Source organism: Akebia trifoliata, chromosome 1 (assembly GCF_017979445.1).
Source record: "Akebia trifoliata isolate Shusen 1 chromosome 1, ASM1797944v1, whole genome shotgun sequence".
Taxonomy (NCBI): Eukaryota; Viridiplantae; Streptophyta; class Magnoliopsida; order Ranunculales; family Lardizabalaceae; genus Akebia; species Akebia trifoliata.
Window position 1 is genome coordinate 32,400,428 of NC_141375.1, and position 20,301 is coordinate 32,420,728.

Below are 20,301 nucleotides of genomic sequence, written 5' to 3' on the forward strand. Positions count from 1 at the left end.
CATGTGACATTTTCAAGGAGGTATCCCATATATTGATGAAAGAGTAGGGATGTGAATTAAATAAAATAAAAACCCACATGTTGTAGTAAGCAGAAGGTTTCTTCAAAATTTCTTCCGCTTCAAAGTTGGAGTCATCGCATTCGGGGGAGTCATTTCCTTAACTTGGGTCTTTTCTTATAGATTCTTTTCATAAAGAAATGACTTACAAACCTACAAACCCTCTTTTCCAACTCTTGGTATTAAGAAAAAACCTTGAATTTTTTATCAAAAAATCCATTGTCTTTGAGGACTTTTTTTTTATGACGGGGGTGCTCGAACTTACATTAGACTAGGGTGATCGAAGAGCCAAGGCATATGGGTCTCTCTCTTGGGTACGTGTCACGCTCGCACATATCACACACTTGGTAAGTGACATTGCGACCTCGCAAGTGGCGTCATCTTCAAGTTCTTCAATGTTTACAATAATTTTTTTTAAACTTTATTCGATCTTATTTTTAATTCATCATTTTCAATCATGTCTTAGTCTTTTATACATTTGATATTTTCACATATTTTTCAAAATTTTCTTTCTTACCTTCACATTTGAAGTGGATAGAATCTAAAGATTTAAGGTTGAAGATAAGGGTGAAATATAACTTTTACAAAAGTGATTGAAGACGATGGATTTTTTGGTGAAAAGACGTTGACCTTTGCTAGCCATTGGGGTTGAGGGCACTTAGATCATTACGAAAGTAACTCAAATATTTACCAAAATGTGTTTCAACTAATTCAAATTTTAAATGAGCTTTTTTGAGGTGGGCCACCCTAAAAAAGAGAAAAAAAAAAAAAGAAAGGCAGGACTAGAGGGATACAAGACATGGTTGCTTGAAGATGATACTTCACAAGTCCATAAAAGAGAAGTTAGTCGTTCAATGTCAATATGATTACAAAAGTAAAGTCGTGATGCGTACTAAGGGGTCTTCCTCTTCTGTTTGGTGGTACCTATTGTATAATCAAAGAAATAGTATAAAAAACAAATGAAATAACTTAGTTTAACTGAGGAACATAGTATAGAGGATAATGATAGCACTTGCTTTTTATTCATAAATTTTCTTACTTTATATAAGTATTTATTATAGTGGTATCTAACGTTTGTTACCAGCAAAATATAAAAGAAATTTCAACATAATAGACTAACTCTTCCTCTAATAATAGATCTACTCAATAACTTGGACTAAAACTTTTAAAATATTTTTACTAATTAAGTCGTGCTGGGATGACACAAAGGGAGATATAAGGGTGGCAAAAAATCATGATGTCATGCACATTACCATAGATGCTTTTCCGTAAGATACGAGTAAAAAGCATCAACAGTTATGTGTGTGCCACCACATCATTTTTGTCACCTTCGTATTTTCGTTTATGTCATTTCAGCGTTTTCCTTACTATTAGGAATAAAAGAAGTGTTTTATTTATTTATTTATTAAAAAAAAAAAAAGTTAAAGTCAGGCACGTAATAAATCGCTTTACTGCCATCATAAGGATGCATTAACATCTTTGTGGGTTTGACAATTAGGGGTGTATTAACAGTCCACGCATTTGAGCGCCCACCATTGTGGTTTTGTTAACGTCAAGCCCTCAAATATATTTATTTTTACTAAAATAACCCCAAATGCTTTTTTCCTAGGTGTATTACCCTTTATTAATAAAAAAAACCCTTTGAAGCCGACAACCCTCTCAGTTGGATCACACGTGATAATTTCAAGGAGATCTTTCAAATTTTGGAGGAAATGTAGAGGCATGAAATAAATTCAAAACGCCACGTGTATTATAACGAGGAAGGTTCTTTCAAATTTTGATGTGGGCTGCTCGCTTCAAATTTGACTCTTACTAATATATGTTATAACACACTAAATTGATTGAAGAGGGATTTTAAACAAAATCTAGAATCATTTTAAAATTCTTGATGGTTCATAAAATAAAATAAAAATTGCAATGGTTTTGCTTCTAAACACCTGCCAAGCTTTGGACTGTCACTTAACAATCCAAGGTGGTATTTTTTTTTTTTTTCTAACTACATGTCTCATCTGTACTATTACAAGGACAGAAAAAAAATTTGACTGGCCATAGATGACCCACTTTGATATTTAAATTTAATATAATTGAATTATTTTTGTCAAAAATCAAGAAAATTGCACGTTACTATCGTAAAATCACGTTGCTTAGCTTTCCTAATTATAGAAAAAATATCTTTAATTAATATTTTAAATTATAGATAAATCCTTTTAATATATTTGCTTTTTCACATTTTATCTTCTGGTAATTTTAACAAAAAAATTTAAAGCATCCAAAACATCTAATGGTGAACTTGTCATTATATATACTGTTTATAAAGCGATGAATTTGCCTTTGAATAGATTTTCATGAAATACTCAAATTACATATAAAAATAATGAAATCAACAATTCGATGGGGAGCATTAAGTTATAAGCTGTCGGAATGAATCACAATCATCGTTGAAATACTTTAGTAAATTTAAAAAGATTAAAAAAAAAAGATATTTTAAATACTTTAAAACTTTTATTAAGGTGAGGAGCATTTAGTCATAGAAATTTACTAACTATATTGTTAAGTTATGGTCTAAATACTGGGGATATTTAGGGAGAAAAATCTCAAATAAAAGTCTATTAGGTAATTTTCTTTCAATTATATATCAATTCCATTTCTCTCTCTGTGTTTCTCTTCTCTTCTCTTATCGTGGTTCTTCGTTCATGTACATTGGGATTGACCATTAATGATCAAGATCTCGATGTACGGATGTTAAGATGAAAGTAGATGTGAGAAATATTGATTTTAAATACAGCATTCACGTTCCATTTAGTGGTGCAACTTGATTAGGTTCAAACCAAGAATTGAATCAAACCAATAGTTTTGGGATAGTTTGGCTCAGTTTGGAACAAGTTGCGATTTGGTTCTGAGTTACAAAAATGCAAATCAATTTGGTTCGATTCTTGGATCAAATTTGTATAGAATCGATAATAAATAAATATATATATATATATATATATATATGTATATAATAATTATTATGAATTATTTTAAGAATTAGGACCTACATTAATGATCTTTTATGGATAAACTTATGATTTTCTATGAATATATTAGTAATTTATTTTATGAAATTTTATATTTATTTTTTTTATTAAAAAATATTATTTACAATTTATAGAATATTGAAAACCCATGGAACCGAACCAAACCAACCTTAATTCGATTTGAGTTAATTTGATTTTAATGGAATTTGAATTCTGATTCTTATTTAGTAGAACTGACTTATGTCGATTTTATTCCAATGTGACTGTTGCACCCCTAGCACCATTACATTAAAAGTAAAGTTGATTATAGATAAATGTAAACTCATTATTTCTTTACCCACGAATTCATGTAATTTACGAAGCTACCCAACTTTTTCTTATTTAGCAAGCCTGCAAGGGCCCCACCATTGATGAACTAGGTGATATATATGGTCTAGTGGCCTACTACACAGAGGGTAATATAGTAATTAACATTGGTATTATAAGCTTGAGTCAGTTCTTGGAGGGCAAGTTGACGTGTCAAACACTGTTGATGGAAACATCTCAGTGGATTCTAATCGTACAGTGTAACAACCAGGTCTTTTTAACAGCTCAACTGTTATCCACGTGTCAGGATTATCATAAAAAGCACTCGTTGGTGAGTTGTTTGTGGGGACCACAAATTCACAAAACCCAAAAGGTATAGCACGTGGCAGACCCGTAATTACGTAACCACTTGCGCCCACATGTGATCATAATCATGCACGGACAAACGCATTTTCTTGAGAAAGACAAATCCTTTTTCCACAGTGATTTTGTTTCTCACAACCCAACAACAGATTGACATGTGGCGAGGATGACGTACGTAATAATGAGAAATTTTCTATTTAAAGGGAAATTTTCTATTTAAGATTCAACTTTTAAATACTATCGTGCGCTCGTATGGTAATGCATATTGAAAATCCAACACCACAGCCTTTTATATTTCTTTAACATTTATGATTAAAAGAAAAATAAGATTTTTTGAACTTGATGTAAAGTGTTGAAATTAGACAGTTATGAGTACGCAAATTTAATAGTAAAAAATAACTATCTTTAATATATATATATATATATAATTCATTGAATTTCTTCCTTTACAATATTGTGGTATTGATTCATGTTTTTGAGTTTCAAAAGACTAATAATAAAAAAATTCATTTTTTCACTGTGGGTAGGAGAGAGAAATTTTCTCTCTAATTACTTTTGTCATATGTGCCATATGTCCAACAGATGTTTGGTTGAGTAAAAAATCACTTATTTTTTTTCTTCTTAATATTGGACGTTTTGAGTTAAACTTATTAAAGATCATGCATACATGTATTTTTTTCTTGGACAAATCAAAATCGAAAACATGTTTTGTAAGTTGGGTTTAGAAATTTCGAAATGAGCTGATTTTTGATAAGGATGATCTCCTCACCAAAATCAGTTCATTCAAAAAAATTTAACGCCAATTTACAAAACATGTTAAATTAAATGTTGGATCTTGATCCTATTTGACTGATCTTTCTTATTATTTTTATTTTTATTTTTGGTATCCACAATGGATCGGGTACATAAATGGGTTTTGCCCAGTCCATAAATTGTAATCTTGTCCAAGGACTATTCTCGAGGCATGTATAATGCCTGCACATCACACGCATCAAGTAAGTAAGAGTGCGTCATTGTGGGTGCCCCTGAGAAATTAATGCTCATATTAAATATCGAACTCACAACCTACGAGAATTAATCACTTATCTTTCTTATTCTTATTATGGGCAAATTAAAACTCTTGCACATAGACAATTTTTTTAAAGTAATTAGTGAAAGAGAAAATTTCTTTATAATAACTTGAAGAACAATTCCTACCCTATATTATAACAAGAATCGATAAATGTACTCATAAGATTTTTGGGTGCTTTCAAAACAAAAGAGCGCGTAAGTGGCACTAGTCGTTGCAATTTTCAACGCTTACTTGATTGAAAATTAGTTGGGACTTTGGCTTTGGTGGTGTAAGAGAGAATTTAAAAACCTTCGATCCAAACCCTAGTACCACTAACTTTTTGTTGCCTCTCTCTCTCTCTCTCTCCACTTTGGTTTTGTCATTTTGCAACTTTAATGATTTTTTTTCCACTTTTTTATATGTTACAGATTGATTTATTTGTGGAATTCGATTCAAGCATTATTTTAGTACTATTGGTTGCCATACAATAGATAATATTAAGTGCTTCTTCCACTTGGGTGTACTTAGGGATGTATTTTGAATAAATCTAAATTAGACTGAATCTATTTTTTGGATTCGGTCCATGTTTGACTAAAATCAAGATCAACCCAAAAATCTTGGGTTCAATTTGGTTCGAGTTCAAATTCGAAAGGTCAAAATCAAATCGGGATCGAATCAAAAGCTTCAGGTATTTTCAAGATTCAGGTAGAATCAAAACTCAAATATTTGAATTTGAAATATTTTTTGAAAAAGTAGATTTTAGGTGACAGAATCATGTCTTACAAACTCGTCAAGATAGCATTTGTGCTAAAACTTATAAAAATGAACCTATTATAATAAATCGATTTTTGATCATTGTAACTGATTTGGTCCAATTTTGGAGAGTTCAACCTAGACTCAAACCAAATTTTCTCAGTTTCGATTTGATCTAAACCCGATCGAGTTCAGTCTGATTAATGGGCTTTGAGTAAAATGTACATCCCTTGGTGGACTCTTATTATCTTCTCACCACAAGAGAGTGCACGAGAATAATAAGAGCCGTGCTTTATTGACTTTCTAGCATTGACTGTATAACACTTGTATCTCGAGGAAAGTATCGACTGGGACTGAACTCACTGCCACATCTGCACAGTGTTGTAAAAAGTCAGCTTATCATTTTTCAAATAAGAATTGGTTCTTTTCCTATGGCAAACGATTGAAATTTTGGTCTAAAATTCTCCTCGGCTTCGTCACTTCGGAATCCTCCATTTCATTTTTCTTCAAAAACAAAGAAGACTTGTTCTCAAAGAAATTAGGAGAAACCTACTTGATGATCATACGCTTGCTTTTGTCATAGAATGTTCACTGAAAATACACTCAACACCTCTACCTACCTTAAAGAGTTGTATGCCAACAACATGAGATTAGAAATAATTTTAAAACGGTGGATGGGGCATGTGTTAGGAGGAGCTCTGACTTTTTTCTATACATGTTCTATACCATCCGTAGATTTTTATTACTATTTTTTTTTTTTCCTTATCGATATCCCCAACTTTAACTTATTACACCCAATTTCTTAAATTATTTATCACTCCCTAATTAAAGATTAATATACACCATTCAAACACTACAAAAGTTCAGTTATTACTTCAGCATTATAACACATTCAAACTGGTGTGCCAATAGCAGCCCTCTATATTTGGGGAAAAAACCTCAAATGTGGAGGAGAGGATTGAAAATATTAAAATTAAGACTAATGATAAATTGACGCGCTAAATAGTACAAGGCTGACTTGGCAATGGCAGGGAACCATTGATCTTTTCCTTGTGTATACCACCCTTGCCATATACTATTTAGTGTGTCCCGTTATCATGTTTCTAAAATTAATGGGATACAATACAAGGAGTTGTGATAGACGGACTCAAAAAAATCATACTCATACTCAACTTATGTGGCATATGCACATAACCATAGATTTTCCAAAAACCACACGGAAAAAATCTATGGTTCTATGCAAATTTGCGTCAGTTGAGTATATTTGAGTATTTTTTTTTTTTCGAGTCAATTTATCATTATTCAAATAAAAGGGAACAAACACTTGAAGATAGCAAAATGCTCCACCCCCAAACTTTAAAAAACCTATTTTTTTTTTATTTTTAAATTCCTACTAGTTGCACTCCTCTTTCGCTTTCTCTCTCTGTATTTTTGTTTAGGGAAGGAGTGCAATCTTACCAATAGGATGCAAGGATGGTTTTTAAGTGATGTAGTGCAATCAATTCAAGGTGGTGTGCAAGTAGACACTCCCAAGTAAGATTATGAGAAAAATATTAATCATATACACATGGCTGCACACTGTTCATCCAACAGATTAACAGGGAATGCAAACTCCCTAGGCTGCAGGAGAAAAAAAAAATGGTTATGATAAAGCGATCAGAAAGCTTCCCCTAAAATACTACTCTTGCAGCTATTCAGAAAGTACTTGGTGAGAATTTCGCCTTAGCCTGGGCATCAAAGCCATCCATGAAATATAAACAAACACATTTTAGAACAGTGAAACCTATGAAATGCTCTAAATATTTCTTTTGTTAAGTCTGATAAAGTGAAGTGCAGTTTGATAAGCTACATGTATGTGGGTGTCCGCTATACTGATCTATGAAAGGAACCAAGCAAAAGATGCATGTGTCTTCAACATGGAATTAAAGATTCGTCCACAGCACGTACAGCTACTCTTTTACAAACTATCAAAAGAAAGCACCTGGTATCCTATCTTTCTTCATTTTGGCAATTGCAAGAATATCCTCCGTTGGATTGAGATGTATATGAGATTGTTCAATGTGGTGTGCCAGGAGCGCACAAACCCAGTCCTTAAGAGCATTTTCATGATCTCTAGTCAACACTATTATTGACGAGATTCAACTTCAGCTTACCCCAAAGTGAGGGAAACATCTCTTCTTCGCAGTCCAGAGACTTTTGACTTCGAACACATTGAATCTCAAGGCCTGGTTTTATGAAGATGGAAAAAAACAAAGGCTTGAGGATTAGCATATAACAATCATTGAAGGCATCCTAAAGAAGACTCAAAAACAGAAACATCTGAAAGAAATATTAAAAGGATTGAAGGGGTCATGGTTATTACAGCTAGAATGTGAGAAGACAATTACTACAGACTGTTATTGGGTTTCACTATGCCATGAAGCTTCCACCCACCGAATCCTGCCAAAGCAAATGCCTGCAAGTCATGACACACATACCCGGTTATAAGGATCTTTTACTGCATTTAACTATACATTGATCTCTGCATATTATTCATTTAGTTATCACCGCCTATGTGAACCAGTTTTTGTAAGAGTGAACTATGTGTTTTTTTTTTTAAAGTCACAGATAGCAAGACTCCTTTCAAAGCTCATCTGTCCAGAAAAAACAGAACAATTTTAGAAATAATGAACCAATTCCGTGATTTACAAGGATATTTTAATGTGACAAGTTTAGAAATGTTTCAGTTGAACATCATGCCCTCTCTCAACCTAGATGACCAAGGAGTGCTGTATGGAATATGGCCCACCTCTAGTTATAAAATTTACTGCGATAATATAAAACTCTCATTGGGATCTATCCGCTTGTACAATACTTTTGATATGAATTGGTGTGTTTTTTTTTTTTTTTGATAGGTAAAATATCATTTCAATAAGGTGGTCGAGATGACCGGCAATGTGGACAAGTCAACATCTGGTTGTCATTTCCACCAGCATGTCTATGTCTAAAATACACACAGAATGGATGCTATATAACTATATCAAAGTATTTATGGTAGAGTAATAGATGCCTAACCTCGCCCCAAGATTTCCCACTAGCTTCAAGCAACGCAGCGTTGCATGTCTTCAATTCTATTGAGGCACCAGAAAACATTGAGGCTGCCTCCTCCCAGCCCCTGTTATGTCCCATACACCTGTACCATTGCACCGATTATCTGGAAGTATTCCAATTATATTATTGTTTGGCAAATAAGCACATACTGGGAGTTCAGGATGCCCATAGATTGAAGCATTTAAGAATTGCATTTTCTTGACATACATTTGGCAGTGTTCACTCTCCATAAATATGCAAACCAATATGATAATAGTGTATTTCATTAGGTATATGAAGGCATGTGGGGTGCACAAAGGAGGATTGGGACCCACCAGGTAGACCTAGTAGATCAAGATCAACTTGATTGGATGATAACAGCCATCCAATCTATCACATCCTCTTTGATTCTAAAAAATATAAGTATACAAAATAAAATGCTAGGATTGGAGAAGTATATAATTCAATCAAGTTGGTTTTTGATATAGGCAGTGTCTCTTAAGAGGGAGGAAAAACAAAATTGGAAATGAGTATTCTGAGAATTAAGGAATAGCTTTAGTCGGAAAAAGAAAAGTTGATTGCAATAGTTTGGGTATACACAACAAAGACCAATAACAACACCATCAGGAGAGCCTCAATGCAAGTCAAATTGAAGACTTGAAAGGGTGGGAGTAAGGCCGAAATGAAGTGGATTGATTTACCAAGAAAGATACGAAGACACGTGCCTAGATTGAAGATATGGCTCAAGATAAGAGTTGAATGAAGGAAAGGGACTCGTGTTTCCCACCCTCATATTTGAGGTAACTCCTACTTATAAACACAAAGAACTGTTGAGGTCCAGTCAAGAGACGTCACTTAAAATTAAATATTAAAATCCAAATCAATGAGCAGAAGTTTTTTAAGGTTATCTATTGAAAATGTCCCAAATGTTGTGCCACCCTTCAAGTGGTTATCCTTACTGTCCCATCTACTGGACAAATTGAATGGCTTGAAACATCTAAATGTTGTGAATTGGGCAGAGGATAATCTAATGTGATCTAATATATGGACATTCTGCGCTGATGATCATATCTGCCATTTTACGGCATTCAAATCAGAACAGAGAGAGCATTCTAGTCTAACAAGCAACGACACACGTCTGATACTTAAATTTTTATCCAACAACTTGTGTAGCATCCTTAATAGCATTATACTAAAAAGCTATGCCCAAAAATTGGTTTAGGATCTATGAAGATTCATGAAACTTGAGTAAACGTCATGGTATCAGACCAGGCATGTGAATTGCCATCCAATTCCCATGCCAACGTGGATTCCACATTCTTTCGCTTTCCTTTTTATTTACTACTCTTACATACTAATTAAGTCCTTCAAAAATGCTTCATTTCACTCCGTTTCTAGCTCAAACCTAACATGTGAATACAGCACATCTTCATGCGAGGAGGGACACACCATTCATGATTTGATTGAATTATTTTGGACCCTTTCACCATGGTTCTTTGTCCATAAAAAAATGCTATAAATTGGATGCCTATGTTGATCCAATCAAGTATACTTTTTCATGAGAGATTTTACAGTCGGAACCCATGGAATGCTATAACCCAGTCCCCAAGATGCACACCTATGCTATTTATAGACCATTTGTTAGTTTCTGGATCCAATTCTAGACCATCACTACTAAAAGCCTGAAAGTTGAACAATTCAAGCTTTGCAAACTTAAACCTTGTTCGAATACTTAACAGAATTTTGAGTGGGCTCAAGTAATCACCAAGTCCAACTATTTATAGCAGGGGATTCATGTCCTTCGGTAGTGCAAAGAAACAACAAGAGAAGTAACGAAAACCGATAGAAGTGACTCACATCACTGTAAGTATCTCATCTCTCGAATATTCACAGATTGCCTTTTGAAGATGCTCCGCAGTTTGCCCATCCATTGCTGCAATGGAATAGAAGCTTGAAATGAAATACACCTCAGCTTCCGAAAAGATTCGCACTTGCTCCTGCATAATTTTAAGTGTTTCCCTTGTTCGAGCTGCATTGCTGCACCATACATGCCCAATTAAAGCATCAGCAAATTAGTGAACCAAACTTAAAGAATAACGCCCAAGTAAAATCAAGAAAAAAACAAATGGAGTTGAAACCTGACCTACATAATATAAGCTGAGGTACCCAATCCAGCTGTTGAAGTTTGCGAGAAACATTTATAGCATCAGTGCGTCCACCTTTACTTAGAGGACGATCATGATCTATACAAAATATTAAAAAAATGTACATTAGAAGGAATGTGCACACAATGAGAGTGGATATGTTCACATTAGAACTAACAGAAGAGATGGTTTTATACAAAATAGAATGGATGAATAAGATTGGTTAATTTTTTTAGTTAAGGCGTTAATGATGATGAATTCCTCTACTTTTGCATGAAACAAGCCTAAAATAAAATTCTAACCAAACATCCACCAAATCAGTCGTCCCTTTGCATGAAATCAAACTGAAATCCCATCAGATTTATCAAGAAATACATTATAAAACACAATTACACTCAAATAAAGTTTCAGAAATCAAAGTCTAAGAATATGACCACATCAAATGCTACATAATCATAGATCTCCACAGCCAATTCAAACATTAAAAAAAAAAAAACGATTTTGTTCCCATTTTTACTGAGAGACTCGAATGGAATCAATCTAGGTTCTCTGACTCTGTACCTCTTAGTGAACGATCTTCCCATGAACTCTTAGCGTGACGAAGCAGAATCAGACGACGAGAAACCGATTTTTTTGCAGTTTCTTCGGCTATTTCGCCTTCGTTGGTCTCAATTACGAGTGATCGAGAGGAGGAACGGCTGGGGCTTCTGAAGCGGAAAGAGAGACTAGGGGGAAGAAGAGAGGAGGGGAAGGTTTTGGTAGAGAGAGAGGAATGGCAGAGAGTAGCATTCATTGTGTTTTTGAGCTCTCTCTGTATAATCTCATTTCTTTCGTCTTTTGTAGACATTCACACGTGCGATTCCACTGCTACATAGGCTAACTGGCTAAGAGAATGGATAATCAGATAAACATAATGGTGGGACCGAGCTTCATTTTATAAATTAATATGGATTTGTTAAGGTGTGCCCTTGGGGCACAGTTAAAGTGCAAAAAAGTTATTTTTAAGGGCGTTTTCTCTCAAAATTCAATTGCAAGGTGTATTTATTGCACCTTAAAGTGCGCCCTAACAAGACCCAATTAATATAGAATTATGATTCTACTAAGGGTGGTGGACTGATGCTTACAAGGAATGAGCATCGATGTGCATACTTTTAGTAGATTTCGGTGATATGGCACAATAAACCATATTACTTGTCAAATTAAGCAAATTCATCAAAGTGTATATCATTTGGAATCAATTTAGTTTTATAATTTTTAATGATTTATATGTATGTAATCTAATATAAATTAGAAGATTTGAATAAGGATTTTTGACACCCCCTCTAGCATTCGTTCCTTGGCGTGGCATGTGCTAGAACCATAGATTTTTTTGCTTGGGATACATAATTATAAATGTTTACAGGAATGTATAATTGTGTATCCCGATGAAATCTATGATTTGATCCATGCCATATCAGGGAGCATATAAGAGGATATGTTAGAGGGATGTCAGAAAATCACTCTAAGATTATTTGATTGAGATGAATGCCAAGTCAAAAAAGTTTTAGTAGGTAACAATGCCTAAGGCGTGGGTTTGATGCCTGTCAACACTAAGTTGTTCAATTTTCTAAGGGTATGTTTAATTGCATGGAAAGTGATTTTTATGAAATTTGAAATCTATAAAATAAAAAAATACAGTGGTGAAAAATAGGTAGGGTTGGAAGATTAAATTCTATTGTTTGATTTCATTAGAAAAAAAATCTAAAAAGAGGAGAGAGAAAGGTGACCAACGACGAAGAAGGTGAATATGATGATGGTGATGGTGGAGAAGAAGAAGAAGAGATGAAATTATAATTTTGATTTGGGGATAGAAAATCTGGATGAATTCCATTTTTCCATGGATGTGAGTTGGATGAAATTCTAATAAGTGAAATCAAACATATGGAAAATGATTTTTCACTTTATTTTTCAAGTGCAATCATACATACTCTAAATGTATTTTATTCATAATAAATTGAAAATAAAATATTTTCCTAAAGAGAAATTCAAAGTTTTTGGTTTGATGTTGAAGATGATGGAAATTAGGTCATTTTTTGTTAGTGTCTCGAACAAAACCTAGGTTAACAAGCATATTTTGAAAAAACGAGGATATCTCTAATATTGGTTAAAACACAAGAGCAATTATAAATCATCTTTTCTTTTCAAATGCAGTATAAGGTTATGTTTGGTAACACTTCTGAAGTCTAGAAATTAGAAATTAAAATTGAAAAGTGTCATCCAACATACCCCATTACTGATTCAAAACTTTTGAATTTCGATTCTGAAATTTGAAATCTAAACTAAAACAGATAGAATTAAAATTTTTGAAGTCTGAATTTTAAAGTTGGATTACCAAACACACGCTAAACACACTAAGTAACTCTACATGTACGTGTCAAACCGATGTGTCAATGAGTGCATAATACGCACCCTTTTATACCTAAAACCTCCGTCAACCCCTTACGGCTTCGCCAGGGTTTTGAGGTTCTCAGTTCTCACATAAAGAATTGCTGGCGATATTCTCAAACTGGTGGAAACTCGCAGACCATTCAGATCTTCTCTTTCAAGAAGAGTGTGTGAGTTCTTCTACTCTTTCTCTAATTCTTGATTTTCATTTTTCTTCGCCCGAAGTTTTTGTTTCTTTCTTCTTCCTTTTTCTCCTGTTGCTGTAATCTATGCGTGATTAGTTAATGGACTCACTAAATCCCTTTAATTTCTTTACTTATTTTTGTTGTAATTAGGTTAAACATTCGCAACATTTCTCCGATTTATCATATTTTTTTAACTTTATTTTTCCACTTTTAAGTGTTCCAATGGAGTTTCGATAAAAAAAAATTTAACTTGATTTTGGCGATTTGTGGAGAAATGTTCTTTCTTAGATTTTATTCAGAAAATTTAATGATTTGGTTATAGGAATTGGATGTGAGATTTTAGGTATAAATTACATGTTCTGTTTGGATCAGCCACATCCAATTCTCAGATTTTTTTTCTACACATTGTTTAGGGCATAATTTTTAGTTATTTATTTTGTATTTAGCTGCCACTTAAAACCCGAATCATTGTTGTCTGTGATTCAAACTTAATTAGAGAATGAGATGTCGAAGAATGCATTTTGAATAAATCATTGAACTAAAATTTATACCAATTTGTGTATGTTTTAAATTAAATCTTATATATCTCAAAGGTAAAATAGAGATATTATCATAAGTTACTAGTTGGTAATGTGTGCGACACACATGTATTACAAATATTAGGATTTATATAATATTTAAATTGATTATTTAAAAATTTTCAAATAGATGATCTAATTTCATATCAGAAGTTATTATTTACTACATTATAAAGACATTTTTGTCTTTTAAAATATTAATTAAGGTAATTTTGATTTTGCATCAGACCCTTATCTCATTATAATAGTGAAGATTAAAAGGATATTTTTGTAATTTAAATAACGTGGTTAAAAGATTCCTGAGTTTGTAATTTTGTTTGTTTTGACAAAGAAATACTCTGATAATTAGTAAGTTTGAATGTATCGTGCAGGCACTTTTGAAATTTAAAATTTTGGTTTCTGCTCTGCCTTTTCTCATTATAATAGTAAAGATATGTGATAGATATATATTTTTAGTGGCAGAGAAATTGATGTTTATGTTGATACAATATAGAAGAAAGGTGGAAGATTAAAGATTATTTTTAGTTTTATATTTCTTTTTTGTTTTTGCAGATTAATAATTGCAAATTAGAATGGCTTTCTGTCAAGGAACAAAGCGCCCTATTGAGTTCCTTTTCAACCGATTGATTACTCTTAGGCAGTTCGGGCATAGTTATTCTTCTTGGGCATATAGACAGCCACCCATAGCAGAAATTAGAGAAATCAGAAGCTCATTTGCTTCAAGTCATGACTATTCTCATTTTTCTTCTACAAGGCAAACATTTTTGAGATCATTTAGTGTTGAAGTTTCCTCTTCAGAACAGATGAATCTCATCAAGCAATTGAGAGAAAGAACAAGTGCACCCATAAAGGATGTCAAATCTTCTCTCGTTGATTGCAACTGGGACATTGGTAAGCCCGTGTATGTTGTTTTCCCAGTTCATTGTATTTTTGTGTATTTTGTTGGTAGATATTCATTCATCTTTGCTTAATGTAGAGGCTGCACAGAAGGACCTGAGGAAAAGAGGTGTGGTTCTAGCATCGAAAAAGTCATCAAGAACTGCCGCCGAGGGTTTGCTTGCACTAGCACAAAATGAAAACAAGGCTGCTGTTGTTGAACTTAACTGTGAGACAGACTTTGTTGCAAGGAATGAGATATTTCAGTGCTTGGTTAGTATATGGTACTATTTCCTTTGGATTCTGGTAATATTATATACTAAATCAGTTGGTGTGTTGGATTTCTACGAATTTAACTGTAGTGAAATTCTGATTAGGGAAATTTTAACTGAATTATATGTAGAGGGCTGTCAAGATATGGTGACGACAGGTAGGAAGAGGTTTTTTTTGTTTCCCTAATGCAAGAGTCTTAAGCTTAACCCTTTTATGGAGTACTAGGAAAAGTTACAAGTTATCTCTGTTGGCAATTGCAAATCTTGAGGTCATGCAATCTAATCAACAAAGATAATCAATATTCTTGGTGCTCATCCTTTAAGCAGTCAAGGTGTCAGGTTTAGCATCCTAGTTCAGTTTGATACTTTGTATAACTATATTTCTCTTTGTAACTTGGTAATTATAACATGCAGTTCTATGCCGCCTTCTTGCTGCCTTTGTTTTATAAGTGAAGACTTCCTAGTATCTTTTCCAATGATAGAAAAAATTGGTTTGACTTATGTTTCATCAATTATTATTCCTGCAGGCCTTATCTTTGGCCAAGATAGCTTTGTCAGTTGAAAGTTCAGCCGAGCAGATTTCTACAGCCGTTCCTCTTAGCCCGGAATACTTGCAGGTGAGGCATCCGATACAAATGCAAGTATCTTTGTGTTAAATAAATGCCCAATAATTTCAAATTCTTTGCATTACAGAATCAAGATACATTATTTGAGTATCTTTGGTCATTCACTTTATGTATTGGTAATTATTTTTCCATAATTGTCAACAAAGCAGTAGATCATGCATCAGAAACTTCTATCCTTACGAAACCTTTTCTTTAATTTCCTTCTCTCAGTGTTTCTTTATATTCTAATTTCAAACGATAGCTGAGGGGATCTAATTCAGTGCTTGTATTACGCAAGACCTCACAGATTGCTCTTTGCACCTGTACTGTGACTAGGATGCATTTAACCTCTTTCCTCTTAGATGCTATTTTTTGTAGAAATTGCAGGATCAATTATCAATCCTAGTGCATGCTGATTTTTATTTTCAATACCTTCAAACATGGTTCCTGAATCTTGACTGAATATATGAGCCATATCCTCAAACTAATTACAAATAAGCTGTTTTTGGTTCCTTGTTGCAACAATCATCTATATGGGATTGGACAAAGTGGGAGGACCACAATGATGCTAAAATAAGTTTCAGGTCTTCAAATTTTTATGCTAACTATGTCTTACTTGTTTTTGAAGTAGAGACCTATCCTTTTCGGATCTACAAGCCTATACTAATTCATTTTGAAAATTTCTTCAATAGGAGTTGAAGATAAATTTAGATCATCCAAAACTAAGTGGGGAAACAACGGTAAAAAGTGCAATTGCTGAAGTTGCCGCTATGGTGGGGGAAAATGTAAAGCTCCGAAGGGGTTTTGCAGTGTCAAAATCTTCACATGGCGTTATCTCTTCCTACCTTCATATGAGTCCCCGACCAGGTCCTGTAATAGTGCCATTCTGAACTATTTTTTTATGTTTGTGTAGATAAGTGAGTTTCCATTTTGGAAGAAATTTGTACATATACTATAAAGCATGAAAAATGTTTTCCTTTTCAAGTTTCTATCCAAATTCTTATATTCGGCAAGATTTGTCATTTTTACATTTTTATGAATGCAGGTTTGGGTCGTCTCACTGGAATTCTAACTCTAGAGGTAGAGGATGATAATGCTCCAATGGATTCTCTCCAGCTAGTTGGCTCACAATTGGCAATGCACATAGTGGCTGCAAAGCCATTGTTCTTATCGAAGGAACTAGTTTCTTTTGAAGCACTAGAAGGTGAACGTGACATACTCAAATCTCAGGTACTCAAATCTAAATTTGAAATGATTCATGAATTAGATTCCTCATGATTCCCACTTCTTTAGTTGACTGCTTGAGGGTCTTTAAAAGAACTTGATTGGATTCTTGGTCACGCTTGCCAGAAAGTAAGTTCCACTCGGCGAAGTGAAAAGTTATTTGTAAACCCAAAAAGAGCAAAGAGGTTTGAGTATCCTTAAGTTCAAAGAAATAAATGTGGTACTATTGGGGAGATGGTTATGGAGGTTTGGGGAGAGGAGTTTCTGGTGGGAATGTGAGGAACAAAAACGAGGGTTTGAGTACGGAAAGGAATATCCAATTTATTTTGTATGAGGTACATACAAATGATGATTATCTTAAAAAACGAAATAAAAGTTAAAGCATGGTATCAACTTATTGGACATCATGTAGTATTTGTATTTATGCCTTGGAATTTAAGAGATAAAAAAACCATAGCCTTAATTGTACGACGTCTCTACTCGCCTGTGGTATCCATATCTTGACAGCTTAGCTGATGAATGGATATTTAAGCATGGTATTAACAATAGTGTCTTTGGTGGTTCATTATAACTAACATAATTGGCATTGACATGTACCATAATGGGGTGACATGTGGTAAATGTATTAGCCTAGTTTTCCAAAATCTAAATGCTCATCTGCTCCTTCCCTGTGAGCTTTTTCGCATGAATAATTTTTTTGGTGGCAAAATACATCTTGCAATATTATTAAGGTGCTCTTTTGTCTCCTTCCCAGCCATCAAATTATACTTGCCCACTTTCTTATCTCATGTATCGATTGCTCTCTTCTCACAAGTTTCTAAGCTAGCAAAACTTATGATATGAGAGAATGCATGGTATGCAATGTGACCAATCACGTGTAGAGTATATATCATGTATGGAGCAAATGGACTCGATTTATATACAGGTAATATTATATCATCATATGTAGCACCTTCTATTGTTCATCGAGTTGTTTGATTCAATGGTTCATGCGGCCATCTGAATCATGTTTCAGTACCCTAAATAGGTGTACATATGACACTTTACATTACGTAGTACGAGACCCAAGATGTGTCATCCACAATCATTCATGATGAAAGAAGCACAAGAATGCTAGCTATTAAGAATAGTATAGGCTACATTAGAATACTATATGTTAAAAGATGATTGTATCATTGTATGGGTCAGTTTTGACTCGTCAGTTCTTTTGGTAGAAGGAAATTAATTGCTCGTTCTAATAAAATGACCCCTTCTAGCAGTGTTGCTGATGCTTGCTGTTTGAGTTGTGTTCATTTGGTTTTCTCTGCCAGGCAGAAACTTCAGGGAAGCCTCAGATGGCCATAGAAAAAATGGTGGAAGGTCGTTTGCGGAAATACTTGGAGGAAGTAGTTCTCATGGAGCAAAAATTTGTTGTGAATGACGCTATTAATGTCAAGGTATGCGAGGTGGCAGTTTCCTCTTGTGATTGGATTTCTTATTTGTTTTTTTTCCTTCCTCCATAACCTGCCAATCAAACCACTGCATTGTTGATTTGTATAAAAAGTTAGTGAAATTTAGCTTATTTAAATTTGAGGACATATATGATGGGGGAAACCCCGTGATCAGCGTCATGTTGCACAATGGATTATGGTTCCCTGGCTGGCTGGCTTATTAACCAGGGCTTTGAGCCTTTCTATGGTGGTGACTCACCCAAAAGTCACACCTCATCATCCGATCTGAAATCTGAGCAAAAGACATAACTTGGAAAGCTAAAAAGTCCATATGTTGAAGGTTGGCACTTATCAAAAAAAGAAAAAAAATGTTGAAGGTTGGCAATAGAGTGGATGACCGTGGTTGACAAGTAGGTGGGCTATGGGTCCCATCTACAGTGACCACCATCATCCTATAATCCTCTTTACATATTTTAAGGGTCTGTTTGAGTAGCTTTTTTGTCTGAAAAATATTTTTGCCCAAAAAAGTCGTAAATGTTTACAAGTTTAGAAACTGGGATCCAAACAGACCCTTTTTTAAGAAATGCAGTTATAGATTGTTGACTCTGTGAAACTTCTGCAGTCACTGTTAAATGATCTATCAAAGGAAGTGGGCTCGCCTGTAAAGATTGGCAAATTTTTCAGGATGGAAGTTGGAGAAGGAATTCAAAGGTAAGCATATGATTTAATTCACTCTTTACTAATACTATCCAGTGGTATGGTATTTGAAATACTGAATTTGAGAGACCTCCGTTGTTCTCTGTTGCTCTTAAAAAACTGTAATATTTCAATGAGCTGTGACTTCTGATGATTCCTACCTCCTACATGTGAATATCTTGTAGCACCTGTCACCAGTACTACCATTATACCAGCAAAACACAGTTAAATTGATCATTTTTTAATCAATCTCTTTATCTGAATCATTTTCCATGGAAAATGGATACATTACTTCTTGTACTTCATTAGAAGAGACATTCCTTGCTCCGGAGTTGAAAATTGCAGAACACAAAACCCTGACAGTACAGTCACGGTACTTATGCCAACTCAATAAAAGCTTCCTCATTTCGTTGTGTTCTCTAAGAGACAGTTTGTTGCTTACGACATGATCATCTTGGTCTCCCCAATATTAATTTCTAGGTTTTGTGGTTGCAATGGGCACACTTCATGGTATGTTGCTCATTTCCATACCTACATTGAACTCTCTTGTGGATCACATAGATATGAGCTATGGAGAAAAACAAGCCCTTTTTTTCTGGCATCTCATACATAAATCAGATTGTGTCATGTTATTTGATCTATTTAGGGACACTATATCATACTAATTCCTACAATAATGAACCCCTCACTACATAATTTTTTCACAGAAATGTTTGGACATTTTGGCAAATCCAGTTTTTATGGACCACCATGTAAATATTCTTTTTATTTCTTTATCTCGCCAGCTGGCGGTGGGAGGTGAAGTTCGAATTCTCAAAGGTTGCATTACTAATATAGTAATATCTCAGGCATAAGGTTTGACGTTAATGCTATATTATTCTGAAGATTGTGGTAATCTGCAGGACGGAAACTTCCAATGTGTCCGAAAGTGTGGCTCAAGCAGCTTAACTTGAGGTAATTCCATGCACTTCGCTCCATGTGAGTAGTGACAGATTCCAGCGAGCTGTTTTCAAGGTTTCTGCCCTGAATTTATGTAAGAGGAGGTATCCTGAATAAACTCCTTTTGATTGTTTGAAGGAGATTATTGTATTTTTGACCTATATAAGATAAATTAAATTGAACAAAAAACAAAGATATTTGGTTCAGTGGCCAAAGTAGACAAAAACATAAAATTCAGAGATGGAGGAGCTGATTGATCTCTGTAACGTTTTTTCATTCTATAATTTTAACAAAATTTTGACTTGGGCCTTA

General features: G+C 34.1%; 2 protein-coding genes across 3 annotated transcripts; one reads left to right on the forward strand and one right to left on the reverse strand.

Moving 5' to 3' along the window:
* Nucleotides 1-7,338: 7,338 nt before the first annotated feature.
* On the reverse strand, nucleotides 7,339-11,622 carry LOC147411835 (Phosphoglycerate mutase family protein). 2 transcript variants are annotated; one of them, XM_086452942.1, is made up of 6 exons: nucleotides 11,322-11,607; nucleotides 10,760-10,859; nucleotides 10,474-10,653; nucleotides 8,602-8,719; nucleotides 7,910-8,002; nucleotides 7,339-7,772 (listed from the first exon to the last, which is right to left on the reverse strand). In XM_086452942.1, exons 1-5 carry the CDS (start codon nucleotides 11,605-11,607, stop codon nucleotides 7,934-7,936), a joined length of 753 nt encoding a protein of 250 aa, XP_086309068.1. In that variant the 3' UTR covers nucleotides 7,339-7,772; nucleotides 7,910-7,933. The 2 variants fall into 2 exon arrangements, with proteins under 2 accessions (XP_086309068.1, XP_086309076.1); XM_086452950.1 differs by lacking the exons at nucleotides 7,339-7,772; nucleotides 7,910-8,002 and adding an exon at nucleotides 8,014-8,180 and having other exon boundaries at nucleotides 11,322-11,622.
* Nucleotides 11,623-13,197: 1,575 nt separating this feature from the next.
* Nucleotides 13,198-20,301, forward strand: LOC147411836 (translation elongation factor Ts (EF-Ts)). The gene is made up of 9 exons (XM_086452962.1): nucleotides 13,198-13,354; nucleotides 14,500-14,838; nucleotides 14,924-15,096; nucleotides 15,623-15,712; nucleotides 16,393-16,567; nucleotides 16,746-16,930; nucleotides 18,235-18,360; nucleotides 18,977-19,065; nucleotides 19,953-20,301. Exons 2-9 carry the CDS (start codon nucleotides 14,520-14,522, stop codon nucleotides 19,996-19,998), a joined length of 1,203 nt encoding a protein of 400 aa, XP_086309088.1. The 5' UTR covers nucleotides 13,198-13,354; nucleotides 14,500-14,519; the 3' UTR covers nucleotides 19,999-20,301.